The sequence below is a fragment of the Chlorocebus sabaeus genome, chromosome 23, assembly GCF_047675955.1.
Source record: "Chlorocebus sabaeus isolate Y175 chromosome 23, mChlSab1.0.hap1, whole genome shotgun sequence".
NCBI lineage: Eukaryota > Metazoa > Chordata > Mammalia > Primates > Cercopithecidae > Chlorocebus > Chlorocebus sabaeus.
Genome location: NC_132926.1, coordinates 55087531 through 55110149, shown reverse-complemented (window position 1 = coordinate 55110149; position 22619 = coordinate 55087531). Strand labels below are relative to the sequence as shown.

Sequence of the window (22619 nt, the reverse complement as noted above, 5' to 3'; positions counted from 1 at the left end):
AAACAGAAGTTTTTAGAAGAAATTGATAAAATGCATAGTACCAAAAGTAGATATTATTTATTTTGGGAACAACAAATTCATACTGTGTGGTTTTTCTTTTTTTGAGATGGAGTCTCACTCTGTCACCCAGGCTGGAGTGCAGTGGCACAATCTTGGCTCACTGCAACCTCCACCTCCCAGGTTCAAGCTATTCTCGTGCCTCAGCCTCCTGAGTATCTGAGATTACACACATGCACCACCACGCCCGGGTAATTTTTGTACTTTTAGTAGAGATGGGGTTTTGCCATGTTGGCCAGGCTGTTCTTGAATTCCTGACTTCAAGCGATCCACCTGCCTTGGCCTCCCAAAGTGCTGGGATTACAGGTGTGAGCCACTGTGGCTGGCCCTGTATGGTCTTTTATAAACACAAATAGCTCTCATTCCCCTGATCTTGCTTCATTTTAATTCTCACTGGCCTCCAGACTGGAAGGTTACTGTTGTCTAATGACCACTCTGTCAGACTGCTGTTGGAGTCTGGGTTTCTGAACATTTGAATAATTACTTCCAGCAGAAGTACATGATCATGGGATACACTGTACCAGGACAGTGTACCAAATAAGAGCTCCCGCTGCAGCACTAGACAAAAGATGAGAATATGATAAATAACAGGAATATGAACAATAAATTTCTATTTTGATAATATGGATGTTTGAAGGAATAGAGAGGAAGAAATAACATTCAAAACCAGGTTTTCAAAATGGTACTACACTTACATATCTGTGTCCCTCAGGTGTAGTGAGAATGTGAGTAAGAAAACTATCCAAGCAGAGTATGGTGGAGGGATTTCAAGGAAATACAATGCACATGTAAAATAGACGACAGAGCAGACAATGTCACCACATGCTCCCAAAGTAAGCAAGAATGGGAACACTTTGAAAAAGGGGAAATTTCTTCTAAATAGAAGGACCATGAAAACAGAGGAACTCTTGGATTTGCAGTCCCTGTAGTCCAATGTTTTGCTGCCTAAAAGGGCTCTACATATTTAGGAGGGCCTGGCTGACTTGGCTGACACTAGATACATCCCAGCAACTAATGGAATAGGAATCACTCAAGGCTCCACTTGAGGCAGTGGCTTAAGTTCATGCACCACAATGGAGGAGATTAGAAGAAAAATCTCCTCATTTTTGTTCTAAACTCTGTCTTTGAATTTCAAAGGGAGTCTACCACCATTTAAGTAATTTGGAATGTGTGAGGCACTCCCTGTTCACATTGTCTAAGCTGTTCATGATTTTCAAGATTTCAGACATGCCCCTCAGTAGCATCCTCACATCTAGATTAGTAGCATCCTCATTATCTCTCACTTTCTGTCCAGTCATCTGTGCTTACCACTCCCCTGGACATTTTGGATATCTTTCACTGGGTATGGGGCCCAGAATACCAGATTACCAGGTGAAGACACCTCGCTGTGTTATCTGAGCTGACGGCAATGGTCTCTATTTTGCTGGCCTTACTTCCTTTGATTATGTTTAATGTTTGTAGATCACTTTGCTATAAAACAGACTTGTCTTCAGAAAAGACATTCTTAAGGGGTAAGGGGCAACAGCTCAAATGACATGATTCATGACATCAGGGACTGGCATTTATAGAAGGGCAGGCAGGAAACCAGCTGGATGAATAGAGTTGCGGTCTTTGGGAAAGCTCTACTCCAACTGGGAAACACATACACAGTTTTAGCTTGAGTGATCCTGAGACATGCAACCCCTAGGTGTCCCTATGGCAGTACCAAGCCAACCATTAAGGAACCCAAGTTAATAACTAGCCCAGTGTCTGTATATATGTATAACTGAATCACCAGCTCTCCCTTTAAGACTAACAAATCATATCCACTGTCATGGTACCCACAGAAGTACACTATGGCCTTCTCATGGAAGAAGGAAAATGCAGTGAAGTGTTGAGACCTTCTCTCACTTTTCATACTTAAGGCATTTTAAGAGTGCAAGAGACACTTTTAGAAAAATCTCTGTTTTATAGTTTACATAATTACCTTTCTAGGTTAGGGGTACTCGACTTAGGGTATAGGCCTTCAGAAAATCTGTGAATCAAAATCCCTTTGAACCCGTATTTGGACAATGGATGTGTGTATATTTTGGGGGAGATGGTTCAAGCTTTTATCAGATTCTCACACATATCTGAGATACAGGAAAGGGTAAGAGGCACTGTTCTGGAGCATTTCCCTAAACTGCCTTGAGACAATCCTTGGTTCAATCGAATTTCTGAAGTTTGAGAATTTTTTTTTTTTTTTTTTGAGTTTCGCTTTTGTTGCCTGGACTGGAGTGCGCAATGGTGCAATCTCGGCTCAACGCAACCTCTGTCCCCCAGGTTCAAGCGATTCTCCTGCCTCAGCCTCTCGAGTAGCTGGGATTACAGGCATGCACCACCATGCCCGGCTAATTTTGTATTTTTAGTAAAGACGGAGTTTCTCCAGGTTGGTCAGGTTGGTCTCGAACTCCCAACCTCAGGTGATCTGCCTGCCTCAGCCTCCCAAAGTGCTGGGATTACAGGCGTGAGCCACTGCACCTGGCCAAGAAATTTAAGAATACAGACACGGTTGCCTTCTGAGAATCATCATTTATCCTTAGACCCTGACCTTCTCCTTATTCCTCAAATAAAAATAAAAAAATCAACCTTGGGTGCAAAATGTGAGATTAAAAAATTAACTGTATAGTTTTAGATAACACAGGACAGCAGAATCAAGAAAGCATCCAAATTAAATTAATGGGCTTAAAGGAAGGAGAGGGCTCTTACTGAGCAAGAATGGCAAAAATTCAGATAATATAAAAAGTTCAGTGTGCAAATGATATCCATAAAAGAAGAAAGTAAAAGATGAACAGTGATAGGGAGAAAGCCAAAGTTTAAGAGGGGAAGGAACCATTGACACCTCTGGGTGAGCTTCCTCATTTATATCCACAAATAGGAGACCATTAGAGCACCCAGAACAGTGCACAGGGTAAGGCCTCAGGAAATAATTACTAGTAATAGTAGTAGGAGGAGTATATTAAGGTAACCAGGATGTTGAGGAAAATAAAATCAGAAATAAAAAATATAGCCAGGAAGGTATACCTTTTCTATAAAATCTGAGACTGGACCTTGTAAACATTATGTTAAGTGAAGGAAGTCAACCACAAAGGTCCACATACTGTAGGATTCCATTCATAGGAAATGTCCAGAACACGCAAATCCATAGAGACTGAAGATAGATTAGTGGCTGCCTAGGCTGGGGGTCGGGGACATAGAAGGGATGGCTGGAGAGTGAAGGCTGCAGTGTATGAGGTTTCTTTTTGGGTGATGAAAATGTTCTGAAATCAACTGTGGTGACGACTATACAACCGTGAAAACACAAAATACCATGAAATTGTACACTTTAAATGGTGAATTGTACGGTATGTGAATTTTTATATCTCGATAAAGCTGAGACTGGAAGACCCTTTAGTTAAGGAAAATCTGAAGTATCCTATAGATTTCCCTAAAGAAACCCTCCATCTTGCATAGATTCCCTTATGTAGGTATTTCCTTTATCTTGCCACATCTTCATCTAATAGAGTGATTTTTCAGATACATATAAGGCATGTCTTAGAAACAGCTGAAGTAGGTATATTTTGATAAATGAATTCAACATTAAAGTCATAGATTTTTAGCAGATAAATCAGTGTTTAGAAAAATATTGGAGCCATTTATTACCTCCATCTCTCATGCCTATTCTCCCATCACCTACCAGCTACATAATGCAAAGAGCAAAGCCTTTGGAAGTGGTGAATTGTGAGGAAGGGCCACCTTATTTTCTAGGATGGTGCATATTTTCCCTTCATCTCCCAATTTCTGCTTTACTGACTCTTCCCAGATGTAAGTCCTTAAATGCCTATAAATTCTATTTTACAACTTTCCTGCTGCTCCTACGTGCCAGCATTTCATATAAGCTCTATTAGCCATTTTCCCTCAGAGCCCTAAAAGACTTTGAACCTCACTACTTATTCCAACTTTCTATTTATAATAGCATCGCTAGAGGTGAAGCAATGATGAAATAATGAGTAGAAAACATTTCATTTTTTTCTTGTAATCTGACCTCAATCTTAACAAACAGATCTTTATACATTTTCATAAGTGGCACATCTAAGAATTAAACTTTTTTTTTTTTTTTTTTTAGTATTCCAAACTAAAAGCTTCAAAAGCATATTTTTTCTCTTTCGTGTTATACAAGCACAACATAACCTTCTTCTCATATATCCATCACAGTGTAAATCTATCCCTCTAACTCTGTAATAATGGGTTGCAAAGAAACTGTTTTATCCCAAACAATCTCACAGGGTTCCTATCTCTTCAAGAAAGGAGGCGGGCAGTGATGAGGCACGCCACAGAAACACACATTCCGTGAAGAATGAGGAGGAAGGCAAAGCCTGAAGACCTGACAGGGGTCTTTTCTTATCTTCCCCCAAATCTGCTGCACCTGTCAAAAAAAGTGAAGCAAAGAATTGAGGGAAAGCCACAAATAATTGAAGAGAAACATCAATGTTTTCCTTTATGGGTTGCAAAATAAGGTTTACCAATCTGAATTATCTTGATGGTAGTTTTTAAAGAAATTTGTCTCACAAGTGTGTACAGCCACATGAGGACTGATTAACCTTCACAACCATTCGTGAAAAGAGGGAAAGGTTTCTGATAATTTTGGGTTAAAAGATTCCTCCTAAGGAATTGGTGACATAATGACTCAGTAAAATGAAGACTCAGACGCAGAGGAAGAGTAACTAAATGAGAAGAAAAAAAGAAAGGCTATGTAAAGTCACTTGGAAATGAAGAATGATTTTTCTGGCTTCTGATAGGGTGCTGTAGCCAAAAGCTTTGCTTTCCAACTAGAGTACAAAGAGGCACAGGAAAGAAGTGCCACTCTACTCTTCCAGCACTTGATCTGGCACAGCTCAGGGTGTTTTTTAAAACAGACTTTATTTTTCAGAGCAGTTTTTGGTTCACAGAAAAATTGAATGGAAAGTACAGAGGGTTCTCATATATCCCTGTCTCCCCCTGCCCCCTACAGTCCCCTCTACTGTCAGCAGCCCACACCAGAGTGGTACGTGTCACTAGCGATGAACCTACCTTGACATATCGTCACCAAAGTTCATAGCTTACATTAGAACTAACTCTTGTGTTGAACATTCTATGGGTTTTGATAAACGTATAATGACATGAATCCACCATTATGGTGCAGACTGGTTTCACTGCCCTAAAAATCCTCTGTGCTCCACCTTTTCATCCTTCCCTCCCTGCTAACTCTCTGACTTAATAGACAAATCTGGTGTCAAGAGGAAACAAGGGCTTTACTCATAATTTTTTTTCCATCTTCCCCCTTCTGAAGCACATCTAGTTTCTTGGAAAGGCTGGGTATTGGCAAAGAAACCCTCAGCTCTGTGTGTGCATAGGTTCATACCAATGAGCAAATGAAAGAAAGTACTTTAGAGCCAGGAAGGAAGCCAGGTGCAATGGTCTGAATGTTTGTGTCTCCCAAAATTCATACATTGAAATCCTAACCCTCAAGGTGATGGTATTAGGAAGTGGGGCCTTTGGGAGGTGATCAGGTCAGGAGGATGGAGCACCCATGACTGACAGTTGTGCCCTTACAAAAGAGACTCCAGAGAACTAGCTCTTCCTGTCTACCACATGAGGACATAGTCAGAAGTTGGCAGTCTGCAACCAAGGAAGAGGACCCTCACTAGAACCCAACTATGTCGGCACCCCGACCTCGGACTTCCAGCCTCCAGGACTGTGAGAAATACATTTCTGTTGTTTCTATGCCACTCAGTTTATGGTATTTCGTTATAGTAGCCAGAATGGACTAGGACACTAGGTGTGGTGGAAAGAATGTGGGCTTTGGAGACAGACCTGGATTCTTCTTGAATTTTTTTTTTTTTTTTTTTTGAGATGGAGTCTCACTCTGTTGCCCAGGCTGGAGTGCAATGGCACGATCTGGGCTCACTGCAACCTCAGCCTCCTGTTTTCAAGTGATTCTCCTGCCTTAGCGTCTCAAATACCTGGGATAACAGGCACGCACCACCACACCCAGCTAACTTTTGTGTTTTCAGTAGAGACGGGGTTTCACCATGTTGGTCAGACTGGTCTCAAACTTCTGACCTCAGGTGATCCACCCGCCTCAGACTTCCAAAGTGCTGGGATAACAGGGGTGAGCCACCGTGCCTGGACCACCTGGATTATTCTTTTGCCTTCTCCGCTTACTAGCCCTGAGGCTGAAAGTATTTAAGATCAATGAAGAGTGACCTAGGTCTGAGTTGCAGCTTCCTTATCTATAGAATAGGATAATATCTGCTATGAGAAGGATACCTGAGACATTGAAATAAGATGATTATATAAAGTGTATACAAGCACAACATAACTTCCTTCTCACATATCCATCACAGTGTAAATCTACCCCCCTAACTCTATAAAACTAGATTGCAAAGAATATTGCATGTAATATTTTTCCTTTGCCTCAGAAATGGGTAAACAAAATTTAAGAAGAAGAAAACTCCAGGGTGTGAACATCTTGATAAACATAGATGGACTCACATTAATAATGCCACTGGACTGGAATCAAAATCTGTGCCTATTCTGGAAAGTAAAATTATTTGCACAAACAGGCATAGCAGGTCTCATTCAGTGAATAAACAGCCACTGATCTCCCTGTGCCTAACTGAAGATACTTCTCTCTGCTCAGTCGTTTACAACTGATCATTAGGCGGTGTGAGGGATTAGCTATAATCATGTATTGTTCACAACATTTCACACATTATTCATTTAAAACTATGTATTCTTTCTTTGGAGTTAAAAGTCAGTTGTCGACACTTAAAACTGAAGATGCTTGTGGAGGGCTGGCAGGAGCCCCCAGCAGGGAGCATTATGCGTATTCTATAACTCTGCTTCTGAAATCTGCACCAGGCTTCTGCAATTTATGTTTCCCTTCAGCTCAACCAGGTGCCTTGTACCCAACACAGGGCAATTCCTGAGAGTTAATCGCGCCTTGTTATTTCAGCAGGACTTAGGATAAAGGTGATTACCAGCTGTAGTTATTCAGCGACATTTCACTTCTCCTCTCTCAGACTCTCCTTTACAAAGCTTTCTGCCAGCAGCCCATGACACCTTCACCTCCACCATCCCAACTCCCGTGGAGTAACTTCTAATTGTGTGCCTTTCAAAGAAGTGAACTCCATAGCTGTCAATGTTTGCTGTACTAATTGTTTGTACATTTGGAGTTAGCTGAAAGGGTCCGGAATCTTGCAAGATGATCTGTCTCTTTTGTTAACTTCCTCTCATTCTTGGCCCAGATGTGCTTAAGGAAAACCTGGCTGAATTTCCTCTCCTATTTGAGAACACCTAGGGATGAATCGGTGAAGACCACAGTTTTCTTCCTGGCCCCAACAGGCTATTCCTTTGAAGGGTATGTCATTCACAAAATGCTAATGTTTGTTAATTCTGCATAGTGAATACACACCTGTTTGTTATATTATTCTTTGTCCTCTTCTGTATTTTTTAAAACATAGATTAAAATGAACATGTTATATGAAGCAATTCTTGGTGTTTTGCATCTTTGTGCCTCTGCTCATAGAAGTCCTCGCAAAGACGAAGAGGGCTGCTATCAAGGTGGACAGAGGTCCTCTTGAGAATGTGGGTTCTCATTTGTATCCAACCCAAGTTCACGGCAAGGATCAGAATCATTGAAAATAATAGAATCTGGTCATGTAATTCTTTTTATACACAGAACTGGATTTTCCCTCCAAATTAATCCTTTACCAGCAGTGGATGGGCTGAAAACACAGACACTGAACAGTTAGCTCACTTCCATCTGGCACGGCCATGTGAACACTTCGGTTGGCTTGCTTTTTTAATGAAGTGATTTTTAATGAAGCAAGCTGTGAATTTAATGGATACCTTCAAACAGCTTCTTTGTATCTAAGCTTTAAGTAACAAAGCAACTGCCAAATTAGCCACCAAAACAAGAAACAAATTCGAGACTGGACGACTGCAGGGTCAAGGATTGCTGGGGTGTGGTCATCAGACATGTCATCTCCACTGCTGGCACAATGTATGGTTCCACGAGTACACGTGGAGGCAGGTGGCCCGAGGGATGGCCTGCTCAGCGACCTTGTCAGAGGTCAAGAAAGTGCTTAGCTGACACTAAAGCATACTCAGGTGCAAGATGTTATAATTGTACTCTCACCACCGTACATGCTGGTACACCGTCTCTTAGAGGTTCATTTCCCTTGTGATTTTGAAACAATCATTTCAGCTCACTTATAATGTGGGCACAATGGGAAGGAGATCATTAGGTTTGGTCTATAATACCCTGAAAGGAAGATGAGGTGTTGGTAGAAAGAAATGCACAGGGTATTAGAGAACTCTTTTATTTTTTACTTATTTATTTTTTTTTTTGAGACAGAGTCTCGCTCTGTCGCCCAGGCTGGAGTGCAGTGGCCGGATCTCAGCTCACTGCAAGCTCCGCCTCCCGGGTTCACGCCATTCTCCTGCCTCAGCCTCCCGAGTAGCTGGGACTACAGGCGCCCGCCACCTCGCCCGGCTAGTTTTTTTTGTAGTTTTAGTAGAGACGGGGTTTCACCGTGTTAGCCAGGATGGTCTCGATCTTCTGACCTTGTGATCCGCCCGTCTCGGCCTCCCAAAGTGCTGGGATTACAGGCTTGAGCCACTGCGCCCGGCCGAGAACTCTTTTAAAGGTGAGAAAAGTCACCCAGTCCTGGAACCTCAACTGTAAATGCAGGAAGGAATGCAAGATGGTGGAGGGCTGGGTGTGTGCAAGCAAAAGGCAAGGCCTGGGGAACTGGAGAGAGCACGTCCCATCCAAAGGCATTCAAATTTCTCAATACAAGTACTGATCCAATACAATGCACTTATGACATGCTATGATACTGGTCCAACTAACTCACTAGGCTGCGTTAATGGGTTAGAATGAACAAAGGGGCTTGTCTGCCTTCATGTAAAGAATGGAGTGGGGTCCTCATGCCTATAAATCTTCTTGAAGCACTTTATATCCCTTATGACATAATTGCCTAATTACCCCAATGCCACAAGTGTTTGCTGATGAAAGTGAATACTCTGAAACCAAAACTCGTATTTTTACTTCAATGAATATTAAAAATCAAAACCAAACCAAACTAACTATAATAAGAGTCCAGCAATGTCCCCACCTAAGTCTCATGTGTGTACATATATGTGCATGTGTATATATATATAATCTCTATATAATCTATCTGTATATATTAGGAGCTAAGTGAATTCTTGAATCTATTAAATAGCAAGTGCCAAGGTACAAAGTAGTTTCTTCATATCTCTTCAACTCTGCTCCCCATGGTATACCTGGAGATTACGCTGAATCCTGGGCACACTTTAAAACCATTGTCCTCCAGTGACTTCATAAAAAAGATTAACAAATAAATAAGTTTGAAAAAAAAATCCTTAATCCTCATCTCCCTAGCTTTATATCTCATTATTCTGGGTAACTGCTATGTGTGAAAACATGCTCAGTTTCAATTTAGCTAAACCTCTGACTCACAGGGAACAGCTTTTAAATTGTTCATACAATTCTTAACAATCAACTGGTTGTGTGTAAAGGAAATAGGAATACGGAAACTTAATCACTTTCACTGTGAAAAATCACTGTGTCTCCCTGATCAGAGGAAAATCAGATCCTAGAAGGCCTTTTCTCCAGATTCCCACTATTTCCTGGCTGTTTCATTTAAATCACAACATTGTTGAGCTGATCTATAACTTCATGAGTTTTCCGGGCAAGGGTGGATGTTATGAATACATGTCTTAGGAAAGCCTAGTGGCAAATATTCCATCACTAAAAACTGACGTTATATGCATGCTATTTGCTCGTTGTAAGATGGGCTTCCTTGGCAAACTGGTCAATCAGAAATGCATTAATGGCAAAAGGCTGGAGTCAAAGCACATATTTCAGGGGAACAAGTCATGGTATGTTTATGTGTGTTACATTTGCCCTTCCTTTTTGCTATCTTTTTGCTATCTACATTTTGAATGCTTTTCTTTCAAGCTTTCTGTGATTGGACACAGACCTTATGAGATTTGCATTAGTTGGACTTTATCAGAAACTCATCCACATCTGACTAATATAGATGATTGCAATGTAGTGTTCTTGGGTTGAAACTAGGTCTTGTTATACTGGCTTACCTTGCACCAAGAAAATATGAATAATGATCCAGTAGAATGTAGTAAATAGATATCTACTAACCATGAAAGGATTCACCAATATTTAGGGTAAAAGAGACTAAAAGATTTAGACTGGCCATGTAGGTAGGTAGGTAAGGTAGGTAGAGAGGTAAGTAGACACATACAGTCAACTCACTGAGGTCTAATTATACGTCATACAATATATCCATTTCAAGTGTAGAATACACATTTTTTGAACAATAACTTTTAGTCTTAAATAGAGACCAAAAGATGTCATGGAGCTCTTTGCTCACTCTCTTTCACAGGGAAGCTCAGAGAAGTTGAACCAACCCACACAGATGGCCAGTGGCTAAGTGAGGAGGGCATGCCCAGTTTGGAGGTTCCAATGAAAATCAGCCTATTGATTTGCCATCATGAGTAGAAACTCACCCTTACGGGCAGAAAAAAAGACTTCACATAGCAGCCACTGTATATACAACAGCCCTGGGTTCCTGCCCAGTTAAAAATGAATATCCAGCTGTGGGCTGCAGAGATAAGAAAAGGAAGTGAAGAAATGTCTTAGGAATGGTGGCATGAAGGGGGATGAACAGTTATGCAGAACGAAGGACTGAGAGGGTTTACTGACAACTGGAAGTCTGAGGTGTTAAAAGTAATTCCAACCAACGTTAGCGTTTAGATGCTGACAAATAAAATTTATAAATGACTTTTTAAACTGCCTCCTCGAGCAACAAGAGCTGTTATTGTCACATCGATTTTGAAATTAAATGTTATGGAATTTCCTTGCTTTAATGAGAAGGCAGATCCAACTGGTAAACAAAGTAATGATTAAGCAATTAAAACAGTAAAACTGAGAAATAAAGTAACACTACTCCTAATCCTTAACCCAAATAGGCAGGTTTTGCTGATTCGCTTAAAAAAAAGATGCATGTTTATCTTGAGGTGAAAGTATTGAGAAGAGATGCTCACTAGGAATAAACTGTCCTCTGATAAGAGGGGAAAAGTCAATTAGTAATGTCATTTGTTTAAAACCCTGCCTGCACCTGGTTCTCATTTGTCCTCCAGCTGAGAAACCAAAGACAACTTCTTTTTATTGCTTGTGGTCAAACAGCAAGTTCATTTCGCCATGGGATGATCAAACGGCCAGCCTCCCCCAGCTTGGGAAGGTTTGCCTTTCACTTTCAACTTGTTCAATCATCATTAACTCTGAAAATTGTCACATTCCATTTGTGCAATGAAAATTTCATCACTGGTGACCGTTTGGGTGAAGTTTTTGTAGGCGAGGCCCTGAATCTTGTAGAGCACCTCACACATTCTCAAGGTCATTTGCCTTGTTTCCTTGTTTAATGGCAGTTGCCTAAGATCCAGGAATGAGTCTGTGACCTGACATCAGCAACTCTGAAGACCCCTGTGTGTGGGTACATGTTACCCTCTCTGAGACTGAGACAGATCACTGGGTGATTTGCCACATGGATTTCATCTGAGAAAAATTAGGGTATGTACATGCATGTGTGCACACACAGATACACACACACCCTACTTTGTTATATATTGCGTGCATATACACTGGGATTTTTACCGGGGAAGTGCTAGTTAAAAAGATTGCTGGATGGAGTCTATTTCAAAGCAGGGCTTTCTCACTCTGGGAAACCAGCTTCCCTGCAATATCAAACTGGGGAGGTTCCACAAAGTTTCTGGAAAGGAGAAATAAGCTTCTTTTTACTTTTGCCATTAGGCTTGAGAAATCTTCAACTCCTTTGTTTATTATTTAATTATATTTCCCCCTCTGCAGATAAGTTCTAAAATGTTAAATCCCAATGAATCTGGCACAAGGCCAAATTCCCCACAGGCCCTTTCTGAATATGAATTTCTGAAAGTGGATGTCAAGTGGCAAGATGGCTAAATTAAGAGGTCACTAGATCCCGACTCTTAAGCAAAGCATGGAGTGTACTGGGGAAAGTCAAATAAGTTTTGTGCCATTTGCTAAGTAAGTCATAATAGCTAAAACAGGCCCCGGTTACAGGTCTTGATTTAATTTTCAAGGTCAAACCCAAGAGAATGTATATACAGAGCTACAGAGCTCTCTAGCATCTTAAGCCTGGGCACTAATACACTTATTAAATAGTCCACAAGAAGCACTTCTTGATTTCCAGCACTAGTTTTCATTCCAGGGCTTCACTGAGTTAGCTGTTGAAATAAGGAGGTTAGGAGCAGGTCTGAAACATAGACACAATGTCTTGGCTCCCTTTAGCTATCTCTGGCTCATAATATATTAAAATATTTACTGTTGCCAATATCCAACTTTTTTTTTTTTGAGGTGGAGTATTGCTCTGTCGCCGAGGCTGGAGTGCAGTGGCGTGATCTGGGCTCACTGCAAGCCCCACCACCTGGGTTCATGTCATTCTCCTGCCTCAGCCTCCTGAGTAGCTGGGACTACAGACACCCACCACCACGCCCGGATAAGTTTTTTGTATTTTTCGTAGAGACAGAGTTTCACCATGTTAGCCAGGATGGTCTTGATCTCCTGACCTCATGATCCGCCTGCCTCAGCCTCCCAAAGTGGTGGAATTACAGGCCTGAGCCACCGCACCTGGCCAAGAGTTCAATAATATTAGGTTATTGGCTGAAAGAAGTTTGTGTGTAATTTCCCAAGTGAGATATTTTTATTCAAACACTTGCATATGTGCCCTGTATTCTTTTAAGTGTTTTATAATATTAATTCCTTTAATCCTTATAGTAATTCCAAGAGGTAAAGTAACAAACCCGAGATCACAGAACCCAGAACGTCTAGGTCTATATCCATTAAACTACAGAGCTATACTTTTTCATGAAGACTTCTCAGGATATGCAACCCAAATGCCCATTTATCTGCTGCTTCAAGTTGGGCAGATGGTGTACAAAGAGAAAGATGTTTGATCTGTTTGTTCCATTTCACGGGGATTGAAAAATTGAGATCAAGTCTCTAAACTGGCTGTTTCTCCTTATACTGATTTCTTCTACTTTCCTTCTACTGATGGATCCCAAGTGAGCTAGCAAGCTCTCCCTTCTCCGTGTCTGCTTACATTTCTCTTTCTCAGACACACACACACACACACACTCACATAGCTATTACCGTGCTTCAGTAAAGCTGTAAAGCTGTACAGGGCTTGTGATCCAGGCATAAAAACAGACATCATTTGCTCATTAGAGCTAAGTTTTCAGGACGTGCCCCACTTACTGACCTCCACTAACGGCCTGGGTTTGCGCTCGACTGCAAACCTGAAGTGGCAGAGTTCACAGTAGCTGGTGTTTGAGGATGACAGCCAGTGCTCCAGGCAGCTCCGATGAATTGTCCCCAAGGTCCCTGTACATTCACATGGAGAGAGCAAGTCCTCTTGGCTGCTGCCCTCATGGCAGATCCTGCACATCGGCCGGTCATTGAAGGGGCTGCAAGAGAAGGAGGGGCACCTGCTGGTCACAGGGCTGGAAACCTCCACCAAGTGGATGGCCCTCTAGCTCTTGTCCTTTGGGCCCTCTGCAGAGGCAGCTGTTTTAGGACCTCTTAGATCTACACTTGACCTTGGCAGTGGGGCAAATGGTTCTGGGTACTCTAGAGCACTTGGGTCATCTACTTGTGACAACACAAAGAAATAGGGGATTGTCAATATCAAAGTAGCTGGGTGTGGCCCAGGATCAAAAGTGAGTGAAAACAAGCAATGGATATTTTTGCCTTCAATATAGATGTAGTTCAGGTCAACTACTAATCCAAAAATCAGAACCATCCTTCATCATTAAGAAGAGAAATTGTTTGAAATGCCAAATGGAATCTTTTGGACCAAACCAGGACACGTTTGTATACCCTGAGGTTCTTTTCATTTCTCTTTTCGATAGGGTGGGAAAATGAGAGGAGGGAAGTTAGCCAGCAACCAACCCCGCAGCCACTACACAGAACTGCAGTCTGAGCCACAGTACAAAGCCGAGTGGTGGATTGTCCTTTGAGCTTTCACAGGATGCTCTATGGGATGCCAAAGATACCAAACTGAAAGCTAGTAATGAGTATGTCCTACTGAGATAGCCTCAGTCTAGAGTTCTGCCTTTAATTTGGAAAAACCACTCCTATACATTTCATGAAGGCAGCTTAGTGTAGTTAGCGGTTCATGGTGCAGGGCTGGGTGGCTGGGTTCAAACCTTAACTCTGCTGTCTATCACCTGGATAACTTTGGGCAAGTAACTTCACCTCCCCGTATTTTAGTCTCCTTATCTCTAAAACGTAAACAAAAATGGTGCCTTCCTCATATGGTGACAGTGAGCAGGTGAAAAGATAGCCCAGACTGGAAACTGAGAATAGGGACCAGCATACAGCAAATGCTTAGTTAATGCTAGCTACTGTCTCTCAAGGAAAATCTCGGGCCAGAGAAAATCAAATAACTTGGCCCTTATCATGTAAGTCAGTGGCCAATGGAAAGATCACACTAAGATAGCCTCACTTCTTGGGAGGTACCCTGCCCTGGGAGAGGACCATGCCTCTCTGATGAATGTCTTATGTTGCTTCTGCTGTTCTTCATTGGGCAATAGATTTTAAAATGCGTCCTCATGATATGTGACAATCCTAGGACCAGACTCTTTACCTGCCCTCCCTTACCTCTCTGTGTGCCCCCCAAAGATGACAGTGACCCAGGCACATGCCCCTTCATCCTCCTGAACACTATCTTTGGTCCAAATGGAAACAGCCATGGAAGAACTGCTATTTCCCAAACTGCTATCTCCCAAACTGCTTTCCGAGAATGATCCTGGGAATGAGTGAAGGCCAAAAGGAGATTGAAAAAGGAAAGGATCTTCCTCCCACTAGCCTGAAAGGCCTACTTGTGCCCAGGAGTGGGAAAAGAAAGTTGACAGGTTTTTTTCAACTCATGATTCTGGGCTTCCTTCATTTACATTGAGCCTATAAAACTCTGAAACCTGGTTTACAGTACTGCATGGTGGGAGAGCAGGTAAAAATACCTGACAGACAGACAGACAGACACACACACACACAAACGGAGGCTCACAGGTCTCAGCCATGTCAACCATAGCCTGATCTTCCTGATCAAGTGAGCTGTTTGATGCCTGCAAGGGTGAGTGGGGCACATCAGTCACACAGTTTCAGTTCACAGAGGACCAAAGATAGTCACTGCCTCATCCTGAGTCCTAACCAATTGTTAAAAGTTCTCCAAGAGTCAGAAAATTACATATCAAATGTTTTTCTAGTTTTTCCTTTGCACTAGCAGCACAGATTTTAAATGGAGGGCATATGGGCAATGTTCACAACATGCATCAGAGTGTGATTCCATGTCTGGGGGCCACCACGCCCAGGGTGGGATGCCACTGGTAGTCCTGTTGCGGGCACATGGATCTGTGGGCCTGTGTCTACACCAGAGGGGTTGACTGATCACTCAGACAGAGGTAAGAGAATAAGGTGTGAATGACTGGTCCTATGTAAGAGGTCAGAAGTGTCAGCACTGACACTAGGGGGCAAGTTCAATGTTGACCCACTTTCTAGGTGCACAGGTTAGAAGTCCCACTTACCCATTCTGAGAAAAAGCTGGAGAAGCCAAGGAGTTCCTATTAGCCTGGAAGCCCATAGCTCCCTATCCAACAAGAGCACAAGAGGAGACAAAGTGCTGGTCAGGATAAGTGGTCTCCAAGCTGCTCAGAGCCTGCTCTCTGGCTTTAGTTCATCACTTGGGAAGGCTCAGGAGGTTTTCACAATAGCACTTCATAAGGCAGAGTGTGTGTGAAGGGTCAGGGATGGGGGACCATTGAGGTTGAAGGAGGGGACAGCAGAAGAGACCTCCAAGTGATGAGAAGATACATGTCCAGGAAGTAGCCCTGGACAGCGCTTCCATCAGGCAATCCCAGTCCACATGCACACCAAGAATGTCACTTCAAAAGTTTTGCCCACAAATCCAATCACTTTGACTCAGTTGCTTGAAATCAGATACCTTCTTAATCCTGTTCCAATAGGACTACCTTTGTTACCTACTGGAGACAACAAGAGAGCAATTACATAACAATGTCAAAATAACAACCCCATATCTTGTGGGCTCCTTCCCCTCCTGGCTCTTTGTAAGTATGACTTTAAGGGGAAATCTCGATAAGGTGAATTTTAGCTTTATATTCTATTGCTATAGAAACGGCAATGACAGAACTCGTGTAGTCTGTTTTTTTCCCAGCACCTCCTCTCACCTGACACAAAGACCTGAGCACTAATTACATTCCCGTTAGCATTTTCCATCTGACAAAGAGTTCTCTGGATCAATTACAGATTCATTTATTTTAATTGTGGTACTACCTCTGGGTGGCAAGAGTCCGCACTACTGTTGACAGCAGCTGCCCGTCCTTGGCTGAAACTTGCATGACATACTGCGGCTGCCCATTCACTAGGCTGCCACAATCCTCCACCGTCTTCACCACGGGCGCAGCTGAGCTGGTGCAGTCTGGCAGGACTTCGGGCAGGTGACTGCAGCGGCTGGTTGTCATGGTAACAGACAGCAATTACTCTGCTAATGGCTTCCACATTCATACAGGATTTCCATCTAAGAGAGATCAGAAAACAGTTTACTTGGGCAGGGTGGTTAATAGAAAATGGAGAATTATGGGCCACCAACATCATCATCATGTCATTATTTAATATAAATAACAGGGGTAGCCTAGATGTGGCACATTATCTTGTTACCATTTAATACAAGTGTGCACACACATACACACACACACACAGAGCCCACAAGAAACAGCAGATATGGTATGAACAAGACAGCAAGCATGTTGGTGTATATAAACATTTAGGAGCCCTGCTTTCCACGAGGGGACAGAATGATGATTCTGAGGCCCAGATCTGAAGAGAAGATAAGCAGTTCCCTGCTGTGTGCCAGAGAAGCAATAAGTCTTTGTTGACACTCTAAAAGTTACTAAAATCATTACTAAAAACATTCACAACTATTTTTTCTGGTAAGCAATTTATTCTCCATGCAGTTTCATTCTGAGATACTAAGATTAAAAAGAGAGAGAAAAAAGGAAGAAAAATAAAAATGAATTTGGCCAAGTATTAATAGTATGTTCCAGGACAATATTTGCCAAACATGAATCACGCAATGACTGTACCACCTTTCGACTTTTGTCATATCTGTTGCATAATAAAATTTTCTACTCAATACATCTTGAAATTAACTTCCTTTAAAAATGGAACCTATTTTAGCTTTGTCTTCCAGTTATTCATGAAATGAGTTTAATGAGCTTTTATTTTCTAATGAACGTGACAATAAATACATTAGCACGATGTCTTGTTTGTGTACTACCTAAAATGCAGACGTACATGCATCATTATAGAGAAACACATAGGAGAGCGTAAGAAAGTAATGAATGAAATCTCTATCACCAATTAAACATAATCCATTACTAATAAGGGCCTTACCTCCTAGGCACATGGTTTATCATATAAACTGCAAGGAATTCTGCTCCCCATCTGTGTGGTGCAGGCTTGGGTCATGACCTCAAGTTCAAAGTAGTCAGACCCACTTGAGTGAGGAACCCCACTGGATTCAATAATAGGTTTGCAAGTGACACATAAGAAATACAGGTTTTTGCCAGGCGCGGTGGCTCACGCCTGTAATCCCAGCACTTTGGGAGGCTGAGGCGGGCGGATCATGAGGTCAAGAGATCGAGACCATCCTGGCTAACACGATGAAACCCCGTCTCTACTAAAAATACAAAAAATTAGCCAGGCGTGGTGGTGCGTGCCTGTAGTCCCAGCTACTCAGAGGCTGAGGCAGGAGAATGGCGTGAACCCAGGAGGCGGAGCTTGCAGTGAGCTGAGATGGTGCCACTGCACTCCAGCCTGGGCGACAAAGTGAGACTCCGTCTCCAAAAAAAAAAAAAAAAAAAAAAAAGAAATACAGGTTTTTACAGAAACTTGAAGGAAGAATTCTGTCCAAAGGTGAGATGACACAGTTTCATGGCTAGGAGTGCTAGCCTGCTCACCTCAAGCTCCTGGGCTCGACATGGCCTGGGCTCAGTAGACAGCAGCAGGATTAGTTGATGGACTGAGCTCACATCAATAACCCATTTAGGTGGTCAAGGCTCAGACTTAAATGAATGAAATATCTTGTCATTTGCACAACCCCAAACCCCAAGAGGATTCCTGTAATTCCGCAAGGGGTTGTTTTCTCCCAGATATTTGTCTCTACTTCTTACATTTTCCTTGATCCCTGTGGTTCTGGAAAACAGGATCTTCCCAATTTCAGAACAATGTGCATCAACTGTATGTTCTCAGGGCAAGAATGCAGTGTTTCCTGATGAAACTGACAGTTTCCGTCCCAACAAGCACATGTCAAGCAGGCTCAACTGTCCAAAGCAATCGGACGTGACCGTCATCCCTTCCTTGCTGCCGAGGTGTCTGGCTGACCTTGCACCAGCAGCCTCCCTTTCCCACCCTCATTGGCTGCCTGGAGTCCTCTCATGGTCTGCGTCTGCCCTTGCCCAGCAGCCCTTCTGAACCCACAGTGGGGAGATGGCTGTGGACTCCAGTCCTTGTCTGAGACCTGATGTGGGGGCACAGGCAGGGGCTGCCCCACTCATGCCATTTTCATGAGCAGCAATACTGAACATTCAGCACAGTCAGTTAGTTGGTATAGGGTATAGTTTTGCTTCTTAAATAGGATTTTTTGCTTTTTTTAAAAAAAATCACAGTGCAATTAGTATACGGTATGTTATAAAAACTATGGAAGAACACAAAGAAGACAGTAAAAGTCACTCATAATCCCACCATTCGGATAACCCCAGTAAAGTTTTTGGGTAGATATCTTTTTATATTTTTGAAAGGGTTGGCAGGGTGGAGTTGATTTGTGACTGGGGCCAGACAGTTGTTTTGTTTTGTTTTTAAAAACTGAGATATGGTAGCTTTCAGACCGAAAAACAGAGATGTTAAAAGACCGTCCTCTTCTAAAACTGTGCATAACTCCTCTCCTCTGGCCTGCCCTTACAAAACTCCATTGACATAATTTTAAATTCTCATAATGCTTCACAGTCACAAAGTGTAACTTCCTGGCACAACTCTCTTGCTTCACAAGGCAGCCATAGATTAAGAGCCAGGGGTGTGTTGGCAGGAAAAGCAGACACAGTGACCTTCTTGCCGCATGGAATCATTATGTCTAGAAGAACTCTGAGAGTCTATTCTCGGGTTTTGCATAACTCCAGCTCAGAGGGCCAAATACTCCCTCCCTATACTTGATGGAACTGGAAGACGGTAAGGAGGGGGTGCACAGAGTAAATAATGGGACCCAGGGCTGCCAGTAGTTAAGCTACCCTCAGTGAATTGCCTGTCACCCAGGCACATAATAGCCCCAAGTTCACACACTTGTAACCTAGATTAAGTCCTCGTCAAAGGAAGTAGTTCTAAATGTGTGACCTAAATCCACAATAAAATGCCCTTAAAAATATTCTAGAAGCAGAGCTTCCCTTAAATTCATTTTATATATGTAATTTCACTTCTGGATGATTTCATTTCTTCTTTCACAGGTAAAAGGGATATTATCCACCACCTGATCAGTTTATTCCATTCATAGTGGGTGCTGGGCACTGAGTTTAGCATAAAAGAACAAAAGGAACCTCACCTTGCCTTCTTCTACAAGCAAGCCCTGGCTCTTTCTCTTGTGCCATATCTGCAGAACCCTGCATTCAAGATTCTCTAAGCCCTAGTTCAATTTAGGACCTAACTAAAATGATAGTGCAGTTCAGCATTCCCTGAAAAATATACCAGCATGTCTTATGTATACCACACATCAGAATAACCTTAAGATTCTAAGACTGGCATGCCAGCAATGAGTCCCATCAGCCCTGAAAGACCGTGGACTTGAATTAAAAATGGGGTAAGAGGGATTACACAGAGCATTAGCACTCTTGATCATGGTGAGGATGGCTGAGTTGGTTCTAATCTCAGAAGAGTGGATCTAATCACCTACTCAGAAGGAGGAGGAAGAAAGGAAGCACACTCTGCCCTGATCTCAGTGAAAGGGAAGCCCAGAGGCCTAGATGCAGCATGGCGCAGGCAGGAGCGGGCCTCACAAGCTGCATGCACCAATTGGCATGCATATGTTGCACCTGGGGCAGTGACAAATGGCCCACTGCATTTTCCTGTCTAGTTCAGAGCCACCTGGGAAAACAGCAGGCTGTTGCCGAGAATGCTAGAAAGAGCTGAGCTGTTGGTTTGCAGTCGAGCACTGGTCTTCTACTGAGCTTTCTGCAAAATTTCAAGCACTATCTGACTGCTTTCTTATCAATGCCAGTGCCCTGCTCCTGTGGTAAAGTACTTCCCAGTCTATACAAGAATTCTCTCTGGGAGGGAGTGGTGTACGTGTAAACTTAAAACATCAAATGGCACTGGTGGGATGGGTCATTTGCTGGCCAGGCTTGACACCTTGCATAATTTCTTTCTCAGGCTGAGAATAAAACATGATTTGGCACTGGCCAAACTCAGCTGCACACAGTGGGAGGAGCAGGAGTAGGTGGATGAGAGGGAGACAGTGAAAACAGAGCGGGTGGGCAAATAAATGAAAGTCTGATTAGGGAATTGTTAAAATAAAAAGTCTTGTCTGTTAAACTGCGACCCCTGAAAAGGACAGGATACAGGTTTCACAAAAGCAGGAGACCTAACCAGGTGGCAGTGATTCATTGCTGCATTTCTGAATAGGTTGCCACCGGTAAGTGATTTCCATGGGAACATGGCTGGCATCATGAGGATGCGGCCACAGGTCATGGGGGAAAGGAAGGAAAGCAGGTTCTGCTCACCTCTGCAGCCCCTCTGCCTCAGCAGCCCCAAACCTCCAGGAGAATCATAAGTTAGGGAAAAAGCTCTGTTGTTGGAGGCACAACATCAAAGCCTACACTCTGACTTTCTACTCATCAAAGTAAATCACTCAGCCTCTCAGACTTTTCCTGCGATTTCCTGAATATTTGAAATTAGGGTACTAATATATCCTGAGCCACCTCATCTGGTTGTTTGTGAGGTCTAAAACAAGATAATACATATGAATTCACTTTGTAAGTAGGAACATGCCATGTACAGAGAAGTTTGAACTTTATTATTATGTTAACCTTCACTTCTGCTCTTTTTCTAGCCTGGGATACATCTCATTTCTGTCTTTTAAAACTGTCTTTCCTCATGTCTGGTCAACCTCTGACGTACCTTTTGCATCACACCTGAACTCTGACATTGACCATGCCATCTCTCTTGGCTAGGGAGAACAGAGGGAGCCTCATCCTTGCATGCCCACTTCTCATTTTCCCTGGCCCTATCGCCTTCAGATCTGGAAGACAGGTTTCCTTCTTCTGTGAAAATGCTTAACGAAGATATATGACAGGTGATGGGATGATCTGTGCAGCAAACCACCATGGCACACATTTACCTATGTAATAAACATGCACATCCCACATATGTACCCCCGAACTTAAAATAAAAGTTGAAAAAAGAAAAATAAAGATATATGAGGAAAACCTGCTATGATGTTGGAGATACGTGGGTCTATTTGTTAGAGCAGCTACCATTATCTTAACCTTAACTAATCTAGCATGTGATAAATACACTAGAAAATAAAACACACAGGCCAATTCCAAGGCCCTTTTCAGGCCTACTTGTATCAGAACTACATTTTCAGTGCCAAGTCAACATTAGTCTCTTAGATGGAGGTCAAGAAGTGAGAGAAATCTGTTATATTGGCACTTCTGTTTAGGTAGGAAAATGACTCAAAAGGTTTAAAGGTGAAAATGAGAGCAGGAGAATGTGAGTGCTGGCTGGCACTGACGTGGTCATGTGAGCTGCCTGGACAGTGGTCTAAGCAGGCCCTAACTTGGAGGCAGTCTGGAGCAAGTCTGGACCTCCACATTCAACCTTCATACCCAATTCCAGAGATTTCAAGAAGTAATAACATACTATAGAAACGATCCCCAAAAGTAATGAGTTTAGTAACAGGAATAAAGTTTCAGTCCAGCAAGATGAATAATCTCTAGAGATCTGCTATACCTGTAGTCGGAGATAACATATTGGACACTTAAAACTTTGTTAAGAGGGTACATCTCATGTTAAGTGTTCTTACTGCAATAAAATACAACTTTTGAAAAGAAGAAGAGGTAGGCTCCTCAGGTCTCAATATGTCCTGGAAGGATCCTGTGTTACCTCTACAACCAGAGTTGGTTGACAAAGCAAATCAAAGAAGCAAATTCATTTATTCTTCCTTCCATCCATTCACTATTGTTTTTTTTGAGAACTTATTAGGTATTCCTAGGAAGTTTCTGGTGGTGCAGGGTCCAGCCTTCTCAAATCCTACTTTACATTTCCCAAGGAAATGTGGAGGCCACCAAATAGTCTGGAGAATTCCCCAGACCTTCACTGG

General features: G+C 42.5%; 1 protein-coding gene across 3 annotated transcripts in view; it reads right to left on the bottom strand.

The window, feature by feature from the left end:
- MARCHF3 (membrane associated ring-CH-type finger 3) overlaps window positions 1-22619 on the bottom strand; it is a 176844-nt gene that overhangs the window by 20703 nt on the left and 133522 nt on the right. For 2 of the 3 annotated variants that reach the window (XM_008014297.3, XM_008014296.3), the window contains 2 exons: window positions 16529-16772; window positions 13440-13644 (listed from right to left, as the gene is read on the bottom strand). In XM_008014297.3, coding sequence (XP_008012488.1) covers window positions 13440-13644; window positions 16529-16716 — 393 coding nt within the window. In that variant the 5' untranslated portion in view covers window positions 16717-16772. Of the gene's footprint in view, window positions 1-13439; window positions 13645-15762; window positions 16219-16528; window positions 16773-22619 lie in introns of those variants that run through there. The other variant, XM_008014299.3, reaches the window with a different exon arrangement.